At 37.2% G+C, this 23,446-nt stretch overlaps 1 protein-coding gene across 1 annotated transcript in view; it reads left to right on the top strand.

Moving 5' to 3' along the window:
• The window catches only part of LOC150110163 (muscle calcium channel subunit alpha-1-like), a 1,246,847-nt gene that overhangs the window by 558,514 nt on the left and 664,887 nt on the right, over positions 1–23,446 (top strand). Inside the window, exons 23-24 of the mRNA XM_090391329.1 lie at positions 9,698–9,804; positions 12,373–12,460. Coding sequence (XP_090247455.1) covers positions 9,698–9,804; positions 12,373–12,460 — 195 coding nt within the window. The remainder of the gene's footprint in view (positions 1–9,697; positions 9,805–12,372; positions 12,461–23,446) is intronic.

Genomic DNA, 23,446 nt, shown 5'->3' with positions numbered 1-23,446 from the left:
TACAAAGAAGATTTTCTTTTTCCTTACGAAACTGTCAAATTTATCCCGAACACCCTGTATATTGTGTTATTTTTGAGTTACCGAGAAGGCGAGATCACAGTCGGCAGCATTTGCGGTGGAAGAGAAGATAAGTTTTCGCTGTCTAGTAGAGTTGAATATAGCGTTATATATATATATGTTTATATTTAGCTTTTATTTATATATATATATATGTGTGTGTGTGTGATACAGTGTTCATATATATTTTTAGCGATTAGTTTAGTAGTTACTTACTTGGCAGTAAGGAATGAATGGCAGACACAGCTGCAATCACAAATGGCGTGTCATCAAGTCCTCCGCCATTTAAGAACTCTATTATACATAACATAATAAAGGACTTTGTGACATGCAGTGTTCGCAGCATGTATGCTTCTTGTGAGTTGGATATGTGGTCATGGGCCATATGTGCAATGTGTGCGATGCACACAGGTGCCAGGATAGTAAAGGTGCCAAAGATTTGGTATGATATTTTAAATAAAGTGAATTTTGTCAGCAAAATACTTCAGTCTTCATCTATGAATCTCCAACTTGCTTTAGATGCATTGAATGATCTAAATCAATTTTTAAATGATTATAGGTCTCATGAAACTTTCAAAAAAATTGTAGAAAGCTCAAAATTAATTGCAGCAAAATTTGATGCAGAATCTGTATTTTGTAGTAGTAGATCACTAAGGTGATGTAAAAATACAACACAATTTGATTACGAACATGAAAATATAGTAGATCCTGAAATTTAATTTAAAGTAATTTTTTTTTCTCTGCATAATAGATCAAACATTGCAGACTTCACAGGAAAGATTTACTTTATTAAAAGAACGTATGAATTCATTTCAGTTTTTGCATTTGTTAAGTACTTCACAAAATGAAGAATATTTATTATCTTGTAAAAAGTTACATAAAAATTAACACACGAGAATCATTCAGACATTGACGCAGACGATTTATGCAAAGAAATTTTACACTGTCAACCACTTATTTCTAATTTTAAAAATGATATAAATCAGATAATTCAGTATATTTATTCAAACGACTTAATCACAGTTTATCCAAACTTTACAATTGCTCTTCGGATTGTTTTGTCATTACCGGTATCTGTAGTATCTGCAGAACGGTCCTTTTCTAAACTTAAAATTATTAAAAACTACTTGCACTTCACAATGGTACAAGACAGACTTTCAAATATTGCCATTATATCAATAGAGTCAGATATTTTATTCTTCTTCTTCTTATTATTATTATTCAGGCCTCCATGGAGTAAAAAGACTCATCGTGGGAGGTCCTTCCTAAGAAACACAAAGTCTATCAAGACTCATCGAGGGGAGGTCCCCCCCCCCCCCCCCCAAGAAACAAAAAGTCTTTCATACCACTCCTTGAACTCATTGACCGTTCTCACTCTCACCACTCCATCAGGCAATGCATTCCACGGTTCAACCACCATCCATGCAAAGAAACCACTCCTCACCCTCTTGCTCACAGTTTCCTTTCGTACCTTCCAGGGATGGCCTCTTATCATCACTTCTTCCTGCTGTTCAACCAAGCAAAAGAACTCCCCAGTGTCAACCCTGTAACCACCTCTCAACAGTTTAAAAGTCTCAATCATATCACCTCTCCTTCTTCTATTCACCAAACTCTGCAGTCCACATTCCCTCAGCCAATCCTCATAACTAACATTTTACATTCCGGAAACTGTCTTTATCTGCCTTTGTACCCTTTCCACAGATAATTTCCACTTCGAATCCTGAGGACCAAATCTGAGAACAATAGTGTAAGTTGGTCTGATCAGGGGCTTATACAACGGAATGATAACTGTTTTATCTCTGGAGGTCAGCTTCCTTTTCATTATTGCAGCAATCCTTTGTGTTACCTTCACCACTTTTGCAATATGTCCCATAAATTTCAGGTTTCTATCAATCATCAGATTGATAGAAACCTGATCTCCTGTTTCCCCTACTTCTTCTAGTATAGCTTCGCCAATAGAGTATGCGGTATCCCATCGATGTGTCCCAAACTTCAAGACCTTACATTTTGCTGCATTAAACCGACACCCTCATTCCTTTGCACATCTGTTTAGCTTATTCAAATCATCTTGCAGGATTACCACATCTGCACTAATACTAATAATCCTTCCTAGCTTCGCATCATCTGCAAACAACTCAATATGCCCTTGCAATCTACTGACAATGTCATTGATATAAAGGTTAAACATTATAGGTCCCAGTACTGAGCCCTGTGGGATCCCACTTGTAACTCTCTGCTTCCTTGAAACTGCTCCACCATACACAACTCTCTGATATCTATCGGTCAGCCATTCCTGAATCCAGTTGATCAATCTGACATCCAGACCCATTTGTTGCAACTTAAATATCAGATTATCATGTGGCACCCTGTCAAATGCCTTCGCTATGCCTAAGAAAATGGCAATATATGCCTTTCCCTCATCTAATGCTCTTGTAACTTTATCATTAAAGGCTAGCATATTGCTAAAACAAGAGCGCATACATGATATTATTCGAGAATTTTCATTAATGAAAACTAGAAAAGCTCAATTCACTAAGTGATGTTTCTTTCTGTTTAAATATTTATTTAACTATTTCTTTACCCAATAATGTTTAATATGTTCCTATTTTATATGCTTGTAAGTTACTATTATTTATTTATTTTATTATTTATTTACTTTATTTTTTCCAAATTATTTTTGTTGTTTTTGTACCCTTCTTATATGTTTATTGTTTTTTATAAATGTTTTTTGTAATTTCTGCTTTTTTTTCAATAAGCTTATAATTAATATATTTCGTATTTTTATTCAGTGATACGTTTTTATAAAGTGATTTTTTATTGGGGGAAGGGGTATAGAGGCACCAACTAAAGTTTTGCACATACGTGCCGGACACTACTGGCGTGCCCCTGTATGTGGTGGGTGAGAGAAGGAGGAATGCATATATGCGCAAAATGCAGACAGTGGGAGAAATTAGTGAATTAGATATTTTGATAACTGACCTGGTTTCTTCAGGGACGGGAAAATGAATGTTGGGAGACGATTTGTGTGATAGGAGAGAATGACGAGCGGAAGACGAGTAGTGTGATAGGAGAGAATGATGAGCGAAGTATGAATGAGAAAATAAGAGTCGGGAGTGTGGAAGGCTTGAATGACTGTGAAGTTTACGGAGATGGTTTTGATTGGGTAAATGAATGGCGAATAAAAGTGAACTTGCAGAGAGGGATACATGAGCTGAAAGAGGAGGTGAAATGTCTTGTGAATGAGATGAGAAGTATGGAAGATGAGATTAAGAGAATGGAAGAGAAGTATGCAAGGCAAATCAGAGTCGGAGTGAGAGAAAGTTTTGGGAATGATTGAAGAGGAGAGAATAGAAGCAGTAGGAGAGAGGAAATGAGAGTGATTGGTTTGGGAATGATAGAAGAGGAGAGAGGGAATCAGAGAGAGGTATGGGAATGATAGAAGAGGAGAGAATGAGAACAGTAGAAGAGAGGGAATGAGAGAGTTATGGGAATGATAGAAGAGTAGAGAATGGAAACAGTAGGAGAGAGGGAATGGTAAGATGTATAATGTATGGTGACTCAATGATCTGTGGTGTGCAAGATAGGATGCGTGAGGAGTGTTTCCCTGGAGGAACAATAGAAAGTGTGGCTATGGCAATAAAGAGGGATGAAAGTGTGGATGAGATGATTGTGATGGTAGGAACAAATGACTTGAGAGTTAATGTAAATTGGGCAGCACGAGATATGAGATTCTTGCTTGAGGTAGTACGAAAGAAGACGCAGAGAGGAATGATAGTGTGCGTGTTGCTTAGGTATGCTAGTGACAAGCTGAGCAGAAGAGCAGTAATATTGAATAACATAATAGCTAGAATGTGTCAGAAGAGAGGATTGGAATATGTGGATGCTTGGAGAGCTTTTGAGGACAGAGAGGAATTGTATGCGAGAGACCACTTGCATTTGAACAAGGAAGGATGTAGGCATCTGGAGAGAGATTGCTGTTCTGAACGAGTCAGTGTGTCAATGCAGGGAAACTAGAATGCCCAAGGTGGATGTTAGCAGGGGGTGTCCTCTTGTGGGAAAGGGTAACAACATCAGGTAACGGTGAGCCCAGTGGAGTCTAGAGGGGGATAATGCTGGGTATAGAAATAGTGGCATTTTTATGCTTTATACTAATGCCAGGAGTATCCAGAATAAAGGAGAGGAATTGGTGGTGCTGATAGCATTAGTCTGGCCAAAGATCATTGGGATCACTGAGACATGGTTGACAGAAGAGAATATATAATAACAGGAATAGAAGTAGCAGGGTACAGCATTTTTCAGCAGGATAGGAAGGGAGCACATGGTGGTGGAGTACTGCTTATGATAAGTGATGACTTATGTCCTCTAAGAGTGGAGGCTTTGGAAGACAGTTACACTACTGATTTTGAAAGCATATGGTGTGAGGTACAGATAGGCAAGACGGATATTTAGTGGGGTGTTGCTACAGACCAAGGAGTACAGAGGGTGAGGACAAGGAAATGTTTAGACAGTTGAGTTTGGCAAGTGCAAGAAGAATGATTGTCATGGGAGATTTTAACTACAGTAGTATAAACTGGGGAGAGGAAGATGCATGTAGCAATAAGGGAATTTCTAGAATTCTTGAGGGACAAATGTCTTAGGCAACATCTAATAGAGGGAACAAGAGATTCAAGAGTTGTGGATTTGGTTATAGCATCAGAAGAGTTGATAATAACTGAGAAGACATCTCTCCCACCAGTTGGAGAGAGTGAGTGACCATGTGGTTTTGACTCTGAAGATGAATAGACATGCAGGAGTATCAAAGAAAAGGTAACATATGTGGAATTATAAGGCAGGTGATTATAATAGTCTTAGTCATCAACTTGGGAAAGTTTCATGAAGGGAGGAATTCGAAGGCAGGATATCATTAGTGCTTGGGAAATTGTGAAGGAATATTTATTAGCAGCAATAGTAAGCTGTATTCCACAAGTGAAGAAGAGAACACAATTTGGTGACAAGCAATATTAAACAGGAACTGCATGTGAAAAACAGGCTATGGAAGAGATATAAGGAGACAGGTGAAGAGCAGATGCACAAAGAGTATAAGACACTAGCCAGGAGAGTGACTAGTGTGGTAAGGAAGGCAAAACTGGAATTTGAAAAGACATTAGCACTAAGATCCAAAGAAAATCCTAGGGAATGTTTTAGATATGTGGCCAGTAGGAGGAGAAATGGTTGTAGAAGAATGACATTGTAAAAATGGGAATAGAGTGACTGATGCAGAAGACATAGTGGAATTGTTCATAGTTGGTGTATTTCATCCTGGAGGAGAAAATTTTAATACTAGAGGGATATGGCAGGTTCGAGGTTTAGAGGTGCAGGAGGAGAGCATGTTCCAAATACTGTGTACTCTGGATGTCAGTAAAGCTGTGGGAATGGATGGTATTTCACCACGAGTTTTGAGAGAATGTGCTAAGAAACTGACAGCTCCTTTGACCTGGCTTTTCAATGAAAGTCTGGCTACAAGAAAGGTGCCCATGGAATGGAAGGAAGGTAAGATAGTGCCATTGCATAAGGGTGGTAGCAGGCTGGAACTGTCTAATTATAGGCCAGTTTGTGTGTCATCAGTAGTTGTTAAGATCTTGGAGAAATTAGGGACCGTATAAAACAATGGGCAGATGAGGGTAATGTTATCTGTGAGAGTTAACGTGAATTTGTGAAGGGGGGGGAGGGGCTCTTGTTTTAGTAATATGCTAGCCTTTTATAATAAAGTTACAAGAGCGGTGCATGAGGGAAAGGCATATAATGTCATTCTCTTGGATTTAGTGAAGGCATTTGACAGGGTGCCACTTGATTAAGCTGATATTTAAGTTGCAGCACATGGGCTTGGATGTCAGGTTAGTCAACTGGATACAGGATTGGCTGTCTGATATGTATCAGAGAGTTTGTGTATGGTGGGACAGCTTCAAGGAGGCAGAGGGTTACAAGTGGGGTTCCACAGTGCTCAATATTGGGACCCATATTATTTAACCTTTATATCAATGACATTGCCAGTAGATTGCAAGGGGATGTTCAGTTGTTTGCAGATGATGTGAAACTGGGAAGGGTTATTAGTAATAGTGCAGATGTGGTAGTCCTGCAAGAGGATTTGAGTAAGCTAGATGGGCAAATATATGGGGATGTCGGTTTAATGCAGCAAAATGTAAGGTCTTGAGGTTTGGGAAACATTGATGGGATGCATACTCTATGGGAGGAGTTATACTGGAGGAAGTATGGGAGACACGAGATCTGGGGTTGATGAGTGATAGAAACCTGAAATTCAAAGGACATATTGCAAAGGTGGTGAAGGTAACACAAAGGATTGCTGCAATAATGAGAAGGGCACTGACCTCCAGAGATAAAACAGTTATCATTCCATTGTATAAGACCCTGATCTGACCACACTTAGACTATTGTTCTCAAATTTGGTCCTCAGGATTTGAAGGGGATAAATTAACTCTGGAAAGGGTACAAAGACGGATGACAAAGATGGTTTCAGGACTGTACAAGGATAGTTATGAGAATTGGCTGAGGGAATATGGACTGCAGAGTTTGGTGGATAGAAGAAGGAGAGGTGATATGATTGAGACTGTTAAACTGTTGAGAGGTGGTTACAGGGTTAACACTGGGGAGTTCTTTCGCTTGGTTAAACAGCAGGAAGGAGTGATGACAAGAGCCATCCCCGGAAGTTACGAAAGGAAACTGTGAACAAGAGGGTGAGTAGTGGTTTCTTTGCATGGAGCATGGTTGAACCGTGGAATGCATTGCCTGATAGATTGGTGAGAGCGAGAACGGTCAGTGAGTGTACGGAGTGGTGTGATTGTCTTTGTGTTTCCTAGGAGGGGGGGGGGCCTCCCACGATGAGTCTTGATAGACTTGTTTTCTTAGGAAGGACCTCCTGCAATGAGTCTTTTGACTCCTTGGAGGCATAAATAATAATAATAATTATTATTATGAAATATACTGTATAAACACCTAGGTTTATGTTCCACATAGTATTTCCTTAAATTTAAAAAAAAGTTATTTGAAAATTATACAAATTGATTTTGTTGTTGTTTGTTTTGATAATTAGAGTGCAAAAGCAGAGGACAAAAGAAATTATAGTAGTGGCAGGAATGAATGATTTGGAAGGAGATAAGTTTGCTATGAGTGAAGACATGAAGTAATTACTAGAGGTAGCAAAAGAATAGAGTGAGAGAGTTAAGATTGTGAGTCTGTTGCCATGGTATGACAGAGAAGAGTTGAGAAGAAGGGCCATAATTGCAAATGACTTTATGCGCAGGTTATGTATGAGGAGTGGTGTGGAGTTTGTGGACGTGTGGAGTGAGTTTGATGGGCAAAAGGACTTATATAAAATGGATGGATTGCATCTGAATGGATTTTGGGTGCGGAGGCTGGGAAAAGTGTTGCTGAATGAAGTGAAAGTGGATGTGCAGAATCAGGGAAACTAGTGCTGTTAAGTGGGCGGGGAGTAATTATGCAGACATCAGTGAGGCAATTGACTGTAAGAATGTGAATAATATGCCTGAGCTAGTACAAAGGACAACAAATCAAAATGGGATAGTTAGTATAGGGTATCAGCATAGGAGGTGGGACTAACAGGCTTCTGCACTTCATGTATACTAATACCAGGAGTATTAGGAACAAGAAGGAAGAATTTTTGGCCTTGGTTGGCTCTTCCTGGCCACAGGTTATTGGCATTAGTGAGACATGGCTGACAGAAGATGATATAGCTGGTGGGATAGAATGTAAAGGGTATAGTGTGTTCAGAAGGGACAGTGAGAAAAAAAATGGAGGGAGGAGTATTATTGATGATAGCTGATGACCTGCAGCCAAGGAGAATAGAAGTTGAACTGCAAGATACTGAAGAGAGCACATTTGAGGCTATTTGGTATAAGATTGAGACAAGCTGAACAAAATATACAGTTGGTAGCTGCTACAGACCAGGTGATGGAATAGATGGTGGAGTTAGTATGCATAGACAAATAGATGCAATCAGTGGAAGGAGGGTAATTATTATGGGGGATTTCAACTATGGTAACATTGATTGGAAGGAGGAAAGGACATATGGGAAGAAGGAATTGGATTTTATGCAGTTACTAGGGGTTCAAGAGTGCTTGACCTAGTAATTGCATCTGAGAATTTGACTGTAATAAATATGACCACTTTACCACCAATTAGTGAAAGTGACCATAAGGTTTTGACCTGGGAGGTGGCCAAATGTGTGGAATTTTCAATTAAGAAAGAGTACATGCGGAAGTACCGTGCTGGTGAGTATGACAAGCTCAGGAGATTGCTTGGTTCAGTGCCATGGCATGTAAAACTGCACGCACTGGAGGTTGATAGTGCATGGGAAGTGGTAAAGGAATGTTTGAAAGAGGTAATGGCTGACTGTCTAGATTCTGGATAGTAAATCAAGTAGGGGTTAAATGGATGAATAACAGCATTAAGCTTGAGCTGCAAAAAAAGAAACTGTGGAGAGAATTTAAGGTGATTTGCAGCACAAGAACAGTAGAAAGCACATTCCTAAAAGGTAACGAGTGTGGTAAGGAAAGCAAAAGCTGATTATGAAAGGAAATTAGCCACGCAAGCTAAAAAGCATCTCAAACAGTTTTTTCGATATACTGCAAGTAAAAGAAAAAATGTATATGGCAGAATGATTTTAAGGAATGCCAATGGGGGAGGTAAACGAATTAGTTGATATAGTTGGGGTGTTGGTGGATAGGGAGTTGAAGTTTAGGGGGCACATTGCAAAAGTGGCTAAATCTGCTCATCAAATCACTTGGCTACTGAAAAATACTTTGACAAGCAGAGACAAGAAGTTATTGTTCCTCTGTATTGAGTTTATAAGATTCCATCTTGACTACTGTGCCCAGATCTGGGTGCTAGGGTTTCTTCTTGATGGAGAGGAGGAGGAGGTATAGAGGATTCAGAGGCTAGTGACCAAGATGATAGCAGGTCTATGGAATGAACCTTATGAGAACAGGGTGAAGATTTGTGGGTTGCAGACATTAGTTGATAGGTGGAAGAGGGGTGATATGATTGAGGCATTCAAATTACTGCAGGGTTTCTATAAGATTAATTCAGATGATATTTTTCAGAACAGGTATGGTGGTGGGAGGACTAGGAGCTATGGTAACTGGGCAAGAGTGTGGTTAGCAAAGGTGTTAGAACTAGGTTTTTTGCATGGAGAGTGGTGAATGAGTGGAATAAGTTGCCAGAGTCTGTTGTGGGTTCCATGACTGTGAGTGGGTTCAAGTCAAGGTATGATAGATACTGTGTGGAAGCTGAATAGCTGTTGAAATGATGTTTAGGGCCTCTCTCGATGATTCAAAGGACTCCTTGGGGTTGCCCATAACAATAATTATATGTAGAATAATTCAGAATTTGGCAGGAATGCTTTTAGAAAGGTCTCTTATTTATTTATTTTTATTTTTCTTATTATTTGTAAATAAATGATTGAAGAACCAGTAGTAACATGCTAATTTTCCTGCTAAATGAAAATCACTTATTTTCTTCTACTATGATTCCCAGAAAATTGAGATATAAATTGAAATAAGGTATTATTATCATTACTGTTTAAGAAAAAATTATACTAATAATATATTTTTTGACATTATTTCAGGCTATAACATTCGGATTGATTTTGCATAAAGGATCATTTTGTCGTAGTGCTTTTAATCTTTTGGATATATTAGTTGTATCTGTTTCCCTTATCTCCTTCGGATTTGAGTAAGTTTGTATGTTATAATTGGATTTTAAAATTTAATATTATATTAATTCATAATATATAAGTTTTGTTCTTGGAGTTTATTTGGATAAGGATGTGCAAATGGGAAAAAAATATGGGAACATATCCCATATTTGTAGAGAATGTGCAAAAGTTGGCTGTTTCTCTGATTTATTATTAGCATCTAACCTCCATGGAGTCACTCACTGTGAGAGGTACCCACCATCAGAGTATCAGACACACATCCAAGCTCATGCCTTAAACTGATTCAATATATCTCCATTCACAACACATTCAGACAATGTATTCCACTCACTAACCACTCTGTATGCAAAGAACCAGTACCTCACTCCTTTGCTCACACTTTCCTTATACAGTCAGGGATGGTCTCTTGTTCTACCCCCCCCCCACTCTCCCATTATATGAAAATTTTCTTTCACGTTAACCTGGTAATAACCCCTGACCAACTTATATATCTCAGTCATGTCATATCTGCTCCTACTCCTCCTATTCACAAGGTTTTGGAAATTATATTCTTTCAATCTGTCTTCATGCTCCAAATTCCAAAGACCAGTTACCACCTTTATGAATCTTCTCTGTTCCCTTTGTAACATATCCTCATCACCACCACACCATGAAAACTAGGTGACCAAATCTGTGCACAATAATCCACATGATCAAGTCCTTGTACAGTGGAGTCATTACCTCTTTATTTCTGCATGTCAAGGTCCTCCACATTATTGCCATTATTCAATGTGATGAGTTCACAGCTTGTGTAATGTGACTAATTTTCAGGTCGTTGTTCACCAACACTCCCAGATCTCTAATTTCCTCTATCTGCTTCAGTCTTTCCCCACCAAGTGTATATTTTCATCTCATCTTTGCTTACCAAATTTCAAAAACTTACAATTTGCAGTATTGAACTGAGTGCTCCACTTAACTTCCCATTCATGCAATCTGTAAGATTGCATGAATGGGCAGTTAAGTTCTCCTGTAAGGCTATAACATCTGCTTGACTGCAGATCTTATGGCCTTACATCATTCTCCTCAATTTTGCAACAGCTAAAAACAGTTGCATATCACCAGTTAAACCCATCTCAATAACAATAATATAAAAATTGAACAATTTTTCTTTGCATGCTCAGTAACTGACTATATATTTCATTCTGTTGACCTCTATTTCCCATCAGATGTATTCCCTTCCATACTCTTGTTAATGCCTTCCTACTAAACATTCACTCTTGATGTTTGCAGTTCATCTGTTATCAGTTGTCTGCAGTACTCTTTTTCTCTGTCTTTCCTGAAAATAACTTACATTTTGTTCTCATGACTGTATTCCTCTCAATCAGCCCAAGTCTGAATGATGCCTATAATTTTTGATGAAGTTGAACAATCTTCTGCCTCCTGAGACTTCTGGCTTTAGTAAACATGCACAACAGTACTTGATTATGTTAAACAGCTCTCTTGCATTCCTTTAATGATCATTCCATTCTACTCAGTGTACTGAATTATGTTCATTGTTCTTTCTTAAATTTATGTTCACTCACTACATGCACCACAATATTTGATTATGTTGAACAGTTCTCTTGCATTCCTTTAATGATCATTCCATTCCATTCCACTCAGTGAACTGAATTATGTTCATTGTTATTTCTTAAATTTATGTTCACTCATATCATGCCTGCACACATGTTCATATCTTTTTGTTCTAAATAGTTCTTGTTTTCCTGATTCTGTACATGTATTTCAGATTCCTACCCCAAATTTATTCAAGTACAGATGATCTTGCAAATACACGCACGCACACAGAATATAGTTTTTCCTATCAAAATCATTCCATATACAAACCCTACACCATTTTCCCTTTGTGATATCTCTGTTACAGGTCCCCCCCCCCCCCGATTTATGCAGATTCACTTTTACACATTTTTTTTTCTGCTGCTGTATACATAAGTGGGGGGGGCAGAAAGTTCTGATAAACACCTTGAACAAAAATGATATTAAAGCAACTGATATAACCACGAGAAAGAACATTCTAGTATTAAAGTTATGAAAGTGACTTATGTTCTTATATCCTCGTATGTTCTTGTGGTTATATCAGCTGCTGTAATATCATTTTTGTTTTAGGTGTGTTTATCAGAATTTTCTGCCCCCCCCCCCAGCCGTACATGCTATGCTTATACGGCTGGGGGAAGCATGTGCACGGCAACATACGGCTATGTTGCCGTGCACTTGCTGTGCGTGTGTGCGTGTGTGTGTGTGTGTGTGTGTGTGTAGCACATTACCCCATATCTGTGAGTTCAAAATTCATTGCTGATTTGAAGACAAACTTTAAAAACTGAGTATGTAAATATTAGTTCAATATATCTCCAATGCTGTTGTTTCCACACATAATTTATTAAGACCAGCAAACGAAAGTCGCAACAATGAGGAAATGCCTAGCACACAAAAAGAGACAAAGTTCTCATCCTTACTAATGATTGCATTGATGATATAATGTATTTTTTATTTATTTCCAAGTAATTTATATATTGCCTGATTTATTTTTTCTTTCTAACATATCTGAACAGTAATGGAGCAATTTCTGTTGTGAAAATTCTTCGTGTGTTAAGGGTTTTACGTCCATTGAGAGCCATTAACCGTGCCAAAGGTTTGAAGGTTAGTAACCGTATTTCATAGTCCAAAAATACTGTTTTCATTAATTATTATGCAAAATACGGTTAAAATTTTTATAATTTTATTTTCATTATCTTCTAAATCTTCTAAATATTTCAGTTCTGATTCATTAATGCATTTAACTGATAGGTAATTTTTCTTTCCTAGGTATAGTTATTATTGTTAGAATATATCAGTTTTATATTTTAATGATTTTAACAAATGTATACATATGCATAATAAAATGATTTATGTAACAAGATAAATATTTATGTATTGTCCATGTCCTGTTCTAGAATGTGATTATGTTAACCTACTGTAATCTTTATATTCTGAAAGTTTTTTCTCTGCAAAAGCAACTGCTTTGACCAGAATAGGAAAGTCCACAAGTGCATGGAATATGATATAAAGCAGGATAAGATCGAGAAGTTTATTTTGAATATGTATATTGTGTGTGGGGGGGGGGGGAGTAGACATTTGATAGATTTGAAAGAAGCATTTACATTGAATTTCTTCAGGTTCATGATAACTCATTCTGACATCTCTTCGATATATAGGATAGGTTTCTACTGAATAAGTAGGAGCAGAGGAATAAATTTATATTTTATAATCCATTTAAGATCAGAGTCCATGATAGTGTTTTTGTTGATGACATGAATTCAGAACAGTTGCAGATTGTGTGAAGTAAGGTTTTTATCACATCATATTTTTGATACAGATGGTATATAATTTTACTTTTTAGAGACACTTGTGACATTATGATTAGGAGTTTTATAGACACTTAAACACAAGAATATTTTAATATTTGCCAAATATTTCAGTCTGAAAATAACAGACTATCTTCAGTGGCTACATAGGAACAGTTTTTAACAAAGTGGAATACCAACAATTGATCATTCAGAAGTAGAATGAGCTGCATGATGTTACATTGCTAAGCATTAAAGAGAGGAAAAAAATTTCATCAGAGTGATGATTAAATTATAGGTATTAAAGGAAAGGCAAGAGTAATTATGGATTCTTCAAAAACTATAGAAGAAAAATTTCTCTTTTACTTCGAGATCACTCAACATACCAAGAAATTGATCGTGATCCCACCAACAGGCAACTGAAAAAATTAAATTCCCTTCTAGATGAGGTGATGAGTTTGGATGCAGACATGATAGAAAGGCTAAAAACACATTTCGCAAGACCTCCTAGATTTTATGGTCTACCTAAAATCCACAACACAGATATTCCTTTTTGTCCTATAGTGGACTGTATTGATTCATCTACTTATCGCATAGCCAAATATTTAGCAAAATTATTGAAATCACATATAGGCAAATCACACTCTTTTTTGAAAAACTCTTCGGATTTCCTAAATAAATTAAAAAATATCTCATTACAACCTACCGATCTTATGGTGAGCTTCGATGTATAATCTCTATATACTAATGTACCTCTCAAAGAGACTTCACAATTGCTTGCTGACATCTTCCCACAAGACATTATAAAATTATTTGATTTCATGATGCACTCTGGATATTTCTTGTGTCAAAACAAATTCTGCAACCAAGTAGAAGGAACGGTCATGGGAAGTCCACTTTCACCTGCTCTAGCTAACTTTTATTTGGAACATCTAGAAGAAGTCCTGTTTTCATCTATATTCCCTCAACTATCCTTTTGGATGAGATAGAGATTCCTTACCTTCCTTTTTATCCAGAATCAATTCCTTATATCCTCGTATTAAGTTTACCATGGAAATTGAAAAAGACAAGTTATCCTTTTTAGATGTCCTCCTCATCCGTTCACCTTCAGGTATTCTAACAACAACAGTTGACAGAAAACCCACTTTCACTGGACGTTATATTCTCAAACAATCTGCTCATCATCATTATCAAAAAACAGGAATCATAAAATGTTTAATCCGACGTGCTAGAACTAATTGTTCAACTCCTCATGAATTACAGAAAGAATTTTCAACTATCAAACATCACATGAAATTAAATGGCTTCTCCAAAGAAAGTACACAACATCTGTTCGATTCCTACAATCCACTCCAGAACAACAAAGATTCAATACGTTGAGTTCCAATTCTATATATTTCTGGGATTTCAGAACCAATTTCAAGAATTCTGAAGAAATATGATTTAACAGCCACTTATATACCTATTAACAAAATATCCACCTGTTTCCCCTCTCTTCTAAAGATAAACGCTCAACTTTGTCTCTGCCTGGTGTGTATCAAGTTCCTTGTAACTGCAATCTGTCCTACTTTGACAAACAGGATGCTCTATAGAAAAAAGAATTCAAGAACATCAATCATTCATTCAGCACGACAAATCCGATAAGTCTGGATTGACTCAGCACGGGATAGAGACAAGTCACAACATCCTCTGGTCCAAGACTTGCCTTCTACACAGATGTCGCTATAAATTTCAATGCCTATTCAAAGAGAGTGCTGAGGCCTTACTTCAATGCCCTAATTTGAATCAAAAATATGGGAATATCCTTATATTCCCATATTATCCTTATAAGGATATTATGCTGTATATCCTTATCAAAAATATGGGAAAGTTTAATCAGGATAACACATTAATTTTTTTTCTTTTTTTAAATTGAGACTTTTAATTCCTACATTAGTCTAAATTATTTATAAATTAAGATTATTATATGAAATTATGAATTAATACCTATAATTTAATCATCACTCTGATGAAATTTTTTCCTCTCTTTAATGCTTAGCAATGTAACATCATGCAGCTCGTTCTACTTTTGAATGATCAGTTGTTGGTATTCCACCTTGTTAAAAACTGTTCCTATGTAGCCATTGACGATAGTCTGTTATTTTCAGACTGAAATATTTGGCAAATATTAAAATATTCTTGTGTTAACGTATGTATAATTCCTAGATGGTATATAAGTTCTTTGATTACACCATCCAGCAGGTTTTAGAAAGGGAATTTTATAATACATATAATAGTTTTATAATACTATAACCAAAAGACCAATTTTGGTTAGAAAGTATATTAAATTTGACATATTTTAGTTCAAATACCTTGCCCAAGCATAAATAAACAATGTTTACACATTAAATGTCCTATGACTAGTTTACAGGCTGTTGGCCTCACATCAGTTGCTCCAGTATCTTATAATTCAAAAACATTGACCTTTATTGAGGTCTCATCACTTTGAAGCTAGACCTAGGAAGATATATGCTTCTCCCCCTGCTCACATCCTCTTTATACAGCTTCCATGGTTGGCCTCAAGTTCTACCCTTGCCTCTCACTACTATATGAGATATCTTCTCCATATTAATCTGGTAATAACTACTCACTAACTTATGTCACATTCATATTCCCTCTTCTATTCACGGGGGCTCTTTAAATTGCATTCCCTCAATCTCTTCTCTTACCTGATATTCCATTGACTTGAATCTAACTTAGTAAACCTCTGGACCTTCTCCAATATATCCTCATACTTCTGAAAAACCAGGCAACCAAATTTATGTACAGTAGTCCTGATCAAAGTCTTATACAGAGGAACCATATCCTTTTTACTTCTGCATGTAAATGTCCTCATTTTTCCATAATCTGTTGAGATGTTACAATTTTAGCAATGTGACTCCAAGCTTCAAGTCTCTGTCCACTATTCATATGCATATCGCTCATTACCTTCACCTCCTTCAAAATTTCTCCATTAATTGTATACTCCACAACCCAACCTTGCCTACAAAATTTCTAGTCCTTTGCAAAATTAAACTAAATTAAATAGCTCTAATCATTTACTTACTCAAATAGTCTATTCAGATCTGCCTGCAAGGCCACAATGTCTGCCTTACTTCACATAGCCCTTCCCAACTTTGCATCATCGTCAAACAGCTGCACATCTCCAGTTAAGCTGGTCCCGATGTCATTAAAATACAAGTTAAACAATAATGCTCCCAAAAAAATATCCCTGTGGCACTCCACTCTCCACACCGGCTCTCCACTCACACTTGGTGACCTTCCTCTTTTGGGATACTACTCAACCTGCTGATACCTGTCTAACAGCCAATCAGCTATCCAACTTACTAATCCATTACCTAATCACATTTGTTTTAGTTTAGCTACTAGCTTCCTATGTTCAGAGGCCTTCGAAAATTCTAAGTACGACACTGTATTTGCATCTCCTTTATTAAGTGAATTGGTCACCTTGTTGTAGTAAATTAGTGAGCAAATTACCGAAACATGACTTCCTGCTAACAAAAGCAAATTACTGAAACATGACTTCCTGCTAACAAACCCATGCTGTCCATCATAAAGAATATTGCTGTTATCAGCCCACTTCTGAATCCTGGTCCTTTCCAACTTCTCTAATACCTTAATAACAACTTTGGGCACGCAGATTGGGCTATAATTTGTATCCCTAGTCTTAACTCCCCCCCCCCATACAGTGGAACACATTCCATTCCTTTGGGACTTGCCCTGTTGCAAGACTCATTAAAACTTAATTAATAAAATAATTAACATAATAAGATAATTAGATTGATACAATAATATCCTACTTGGAAAGAAGTCAGCAGACACCCTCATGGGCAAGATACATCGTTCAATGTGACAAGTCGCATGTTTCACATGTTTTTAGCTGGTATAAATTGGAGAAATATGATGCTTCCAAGTCAGTGCAACTGTGTCTGAGTGAAATGGCTTTGAGAAGGGAACTGACAGAGTTTGTAAGAGGTGTTGTGATAGGATGCCATGTTGCAGGCCTATCTCTTCAGCAAATTGTTGACAAATTGACCCATCTCAGGTCATCATTCAATGATACCATACTGAGATGTAAGTGCAGGGAGTTAACTGCAAGGACTCCCTGCAATGGATGACCCACCATACCTGCCAAAAGTAACCATAGGTACTATGAAGAATAATATGTAAAAACTATCATTCGTCACCTGACACATTAAATGCAGAGCTCTGGGTTCTGAGAAAAATTAGGGGAGTGAACCTATGGCATTATTGGTAGAATCATATTAAAAATGAAGATATTAGAAAGTAACTTGACATCATTAGCATTCAAGAATGTGTCAGCAGAGCTGGTGGTATGATCACTTAAATAGAATGGGTGCAAAATAGAAAGGTTAGCAAAATAAGAAAGAGACCCAGAGGAAGACCAAGGTCTAGGTGGATTGATTCAGATAGAAGTGCTTTAGAATCATGAAATGTTAGTTGTGACAGTATTGGAGTGCTCTCAAGTAACAGACTGATTTGGAGAAATTGTTGATAGGAGATTAATGTAAACTTAATCATGTCATCATACTATCATAACAACCTGAACATCCCTAGAGGGTGCAGATGAAGATTTTGAATGTACTGAAGATGCCTTTGACACTTAAGCAAAACTTAAATTTACTTTCACATAAGTTTGAATTTAATTTCCGTATCACAGCTTACGTCTCTGTTTTCAAGCACCTAAGAAGATATTAAGGAAAAATAAGTCATTGGAGTCATTGTCAAAGTATTGGAGTTGGTCAAGTATTGGAGTTGGCAAATACAGGAATGGATAGATGGAAATGGAAAATACTGTTTGGTTGGGGGGGGGGGGAGCAGATTGGTTTGTGAAGGGTTGATCATGCCTGAGTAACTTGCTGGACTTTGCAAAGGACTTTGACAGGATACCACATGGAATTCTAATCAGTAAACTGCAGCACATGGGGATGGATAGGAGGGTGGTTAATGGATAGATATCAGAGAGTAGTTTATTCAGAGTAGAGTCCAAAAGAAGGCCTGAGTTAAAGTTTAGAGGGCACATAGCAAAAGTGGCTAAACCAGCTCATCAGATCACTTGGTTACTGAAGAATACTTTGACGAGCAGAGATAAGCAGGTTATTGTTCTCTTTATTGAGTCTTGATAAGACTCTATCTTAACTACTGTATGCAGATCTAGGCAGCAAGGTTTCTTGGTGATGGGGTGAATGTGGAGAGGATCCAGAGGCAAGTGACCAAGATGGTAGCAGGTCTATGGAATAAACCTTAAGAGAACAAGTTGAATATTTGTGGATTACTGAAACTGGTTAATATGATTGAGATATTCAAATTACTGGGGAATTTTACAAGATTAATTCAGAGGAAATTTTTCAGAACTGGTGTGGTAGTGGGAAAACTAGGGGGCCATCCATGGAAACTGAGTAAGAGTATAGTTAGCAAGGGTGTTAGAACTGGGTTTTTTCTTGGTTTGAGTCTTTTTTTAATCTAGGTTTCAGTCTGTTGTCATTGCTATGACTGTGAATGAGCAAAGTATGATAGATACTGCACAAATGCTGATTAGTTCTTACCATGATGTTTATAGCCTCCCTTCGATGAGTCTTAATACTGCTTGGAGTTTCCTATAATAATAATATAATAATAAATCAGTGCAGAATTGTATATTTAGTGAGGTTAAAAAGACAACTGATGTGCATTCGACAATCTCTATGTACATGTTGTCCAGTCATTATGTGTGTGTAGACCAGTGCATTATGGAATACTGAGGCAATTGATGTGAAGACAATGATCTCTATATACAAGAAGTCTAGTTGTGAAGTTACTTTACACTCACTTTGTTTACTTATACTTGGATAAAGGATTAAAACAGGAATATTATTTGCCATCAATGATCCGTCAGATTTTATTCTAAGGAATCAGTTGATTAGGCATCCACTGAATTCCTTTTTAAGAAACAGAACTTAAATCCGGTATGGAGAGTATTGTACAAGCATTACTAGTTCTTCATCTTTGGTTAAACAAGTGGCAAAAAATATAACAGACATAATGCATCCATAATATACCTATTTTAGGTAGGAGATGAATTTCATCACCTAGTGTGAGATCAATGCTTATTGGAGGCCCAAAGTGACTTGAAAAAGTTTCATTTTTGTTCTCTAGAGGGTTTCCAGACTATGTAAAAAAATAAACACAAAAAATTAATAGAAATAGAATAAAAAAAAACCATACCCCCCTCCCACGCCACACACACACACACATACATGACCTCATGATACTAATGTACTATAAGCTTTACAACCTTATGTGAATGGAAATCACATAAAAAAATAAATAAAAGATTAAAGATGGTCGGATGGAGCATATAACTGCTCATCAAAATGTTCAAAGTGATAATTAGAGAACGAAAAACATCCTATACATTTTATATAAAGAGCTGAAAAGTCATATGGATTATTGTGGACAGATTTAGTCCCCTGGTTTTCCTCGTGATGAGGATATGTTGGAAAGAGTCCAGAGAAGACTAATTAAGATAGTAACTGGTCTTTGAGGTGTGGGATATGAAGATAAATTAAAGGATGCAGTTTGCAAATCTTTGTGAAGAGGAGAAAGAGAGCAAATATGATTGAGACATTTAAGTTGGTAAAAGGTTGTTACCAGGTTAATGTGGAAGAAATTTTTTGTAGAATAAGGGGAAGGGGTAGAACAAGGGGACATCCCTGGAAACTTGTATGAGAATGTGAGCAGGGGCATAAAGAGTAGGTTTTTTGCATGGAGAGTGGTTGGTCAGTGGAATGCATTGCATGACATTGTGGTGAATGCAGATATATTGAATTAGTTTAAAGCATCGTTTGATGGGTTTTGCGTGTAACAGTGTTTGCCTCCCACAATGAGTCTTTAGACTCTGTGGAGATCTGGAGTTAATAATAAAAATACTTGGCTTTACTTCTTGCAAACATCATTAGCCAGACACATCCAAATATGTCCACTAGCACCTTTTTCTTTTTTTACCCTTATTTGGAAGCCATTTAACTTAATTAACTTTTAAAGACTTGGGAGGGAAGCAATCATAGTTAGCTGGTCTAAGACTAACGAAGTTTAATTGGTATCTGAGAAGAGAGAGTATGTCAGACAACTGCCATCTTTTGGTCCCTAACACACACCAATAATTGTAAAGACACCCCTGTTATTTCAAGTTAGTAACATTAAAGGTTTGTTAATAACATAGAAACTGTTGCCATATCACCTGTATTCAACTGCTACAATGAAATAATATTTCATTGTAGCAGTTGAATACAGGTGATATGGCAACATGACGTGTATTCAGTGACTTTGAGAGAGGTGTCATCATGGGCTGTCACATTGGCATCATGTACATATGTGCCATCGCTGATCAACCAGAACATCCAAAATCAATGATTGGCAATGTGATCAACAAATTGAGATGTTCTGTCATCACTAGTGCAGGAAAACACCCATGGTGACTGCCGAAAATGATTGACAGGGACAGGAAGGTGTTAAAACAGGTGGTACATAAAAACTGGTTACAATCGCACAGACTTCAGGATGAGTTCCAGAGCAACAGTAACACCATGGTTAGTATCAATACTGTACAAAAAAACTCCATCTGCTGGGTTTCATGGAACAGCAGCAGCACACAAGCCAAACATAACAATGAACAAGGTGGTCTGGCCTGGTGCAAAGAGTATGAATGGACAATTGACCAGTGGAAAACGGTACTCTGGAGCACTGAACCAAGGTTCACCTGTTTCCAGTTTGATGGCAGAGTGTGGAGGCGGTTTGGTGAAGGAGTAAGGGTGTGGGGTGCATTCCGCTGGTTTGGAGTGGGACCACTGGTCGTTGTCCGTGGTTCCATGAAGGCATGAATATCAGTATCTTGATATTCTGGATAATCAGGTGCTGCCTACACTGTGGAGATTTTATGGAACACACCTGTGTTACTATCAAGACTACAATGTCCCATGCTACAAAGCTGCAGCTGTTATGGAATGGCATGAAGAGATGGGTGTTAAATGACTGCCCTTGCCTGTGCTGAATCCTGACCTCAACTCCATTGAACACCTGTGGGATGAATTGGAGCAGTGATTGAGGTTCAGTGCAGCACATTCTTGATCTGTCACTGAACTCAGTGCTGCTTTGATGAAGGATTGGAGACAAATTCCGCTTGATGTCTGCCACACGGTGGTAGGAAGCCACCCCTTCAAAAAGTGCACGAGATGATCAAAGCCTAAGGTGGCCATACTCGATATTAGGGTTTGCTTGTTGGTATCAATTGTAAATTGCTCAAGTGTCTGTTTGATTATTGGTGGATAGTGTATATATTATTTGAAATAATGGTAGTTCTATGGTTCATTTTCTTGAGTTATGGGATTAAAACAACACAAAATTAACTGATGAACTCAGTAACTGGTCATATAAAAGCTTAGAAAAATGTTCCTCTACTCCGTGACTGAATCAAACATAAACTGCTCTTTCTTTTGGTGGTCTAGCATTATGGATGAAAATACCATTTTCTCTAGGCTACACAGGTCTCTACAGAGAGAGAGGTTTTGACACCAAACCCTGCAGTTCTCATTCACAATAATGGAATGATGTTTGAAGTCTTCTGAAATGACGGTTTGTTTTGATATCTCTAGTAACAAATGCTCATTTCCAGATTCATGCTACTTTTATTATTATATCATCAGAGACCTCTAGGAAGCCAAGGACTCACCAAAGAAGGTCACATCACCCACACCAGCTGCTGTATCTTCTCTTAAATTCATTCATGCTAGATGAAATCACTACTCAAGCACAAATTTAATTTGCAAATGGACATATCATATTACTTCTTATTTCTTACATTTTAATTGACTCACCTGATTATTATTCATTGATAACTTAGCTTCTGCAGTTTCCTACCTGTTATTGTTCTCCTTGTTTTCCTTATCCAATCTGAATTTTTGCAGCTGTTTCTCAACCTTTTCTAACCCCCTGGTCAATTGTCTGATGATTTTTTAATCTGAAACATATGACAATTTTTCTTTCTTTGTGTCATCAGTATAATGGTTTTATTTTTTGGATAAAGGTTCTCATCTCCAACATATGTTATCCTTTGCTTTTGATGACACTTCATTTTTGTACTGAGTTTTTGGCTGCATTTTTAAAAGCTATCTTAATTTATCAATATCTAGAAATATATTAGTAAATGCACTAAATACAATAAATACTGGATTTATTATACAATAAATACAATAAATCCAGTAAAAACAACAGTAATATATCAAAAAATGCACTAGATTATCCCAAAGTTTTTCTGAAGTTATATTGAAATTACTTGAATTTATAAGAGATACTGAATTATTGAACTGGAATATTATTATTATTCGTGACACCTCCAAGGAGTCTGAAGACTTATCGCGGGAGGACACCTCTTATACAACTTTCCATCTCCACCACTACACCAAACCTCTACTACCAATCATCAACATCAGCGGCATCTACTGCCCACCACCACCACAGCTAGTATTTTTTTGTCTGTAAATTGCGTGTGTTCTGAAGGGCCGATTGATCTTCCCTCATATTCAACATTCCAGAGATCAGAAGCTACCTTAGTCAGTCTCCTCTGGACCCTTTCCAACATCTCTTCATCCTTTTACAAACTAGGTGACCAACACACTAGGCCATCCATGTGTGGCCTAATCAGACTCTTGTACAATGGAACAAGAATCTCCTCATTTCTACAAGTCAGTGTCCTCGGCATCATTCCCAGATTATAAATTCTAAGGGTGGAACATAGCAGGTATGGCCTAGTGTGGGGAATAGTAGCTTGAGAAATGAGAGGGTGTATACTATATTGCAAAAGTACGAGGAATATGAGTGGAGTAATAATCGCTATAGTGGCTTTTAATGGCTATGAAGAGGTGAAAGAGCTGAATCTGGCTAAGGATAGGAAAAAATGGAGAACTATGGTACTTGCAGCTAAGAACTTTAAGGGTGCGTGAAGCTTAAGGAGAAGAAGAAGAAGAATGGCTATAGGAATATGCAATGATCTGCAATTATTTTTTGAATACAAATGTTAAGAGCATTAGAAATAAGGAAATGAGATTGTGACATTGATTGAATCAGTCTCACCAAAGATTGTTGGTAACAGTGAAACTTGGTTAATTGAAGAGATTGTTCTAACAGGGATAAAAATTGAAAGGTATAGCATATTTTGGAAACATAGGAAAGATAAACATGGTGGGGATGGAGTATTACCCATGATAAC

This window comes from Typopeltis vanoorti, chromosome 1 (assembly GCF_054136105.1).
Source record: "Typopeltis vanoorti isolate ZY-2024b chromosome 1, IOZ_Tvanoo_1.0, whole genome shotgun sequence".
In the NCBI taxonomy this organism is placed as follows: Eukaryota; Metazoa; Arthropoda; class Arachnida; order Uropygi; family Thelyphonidae; genus Typopeltis; species Typopeltis vanoorti.
The sequence above is the reverse complement of the archived record's forward strand: the minus strand, read 5'-3'. Positions and strand labels throughout refer to the sequence as shown.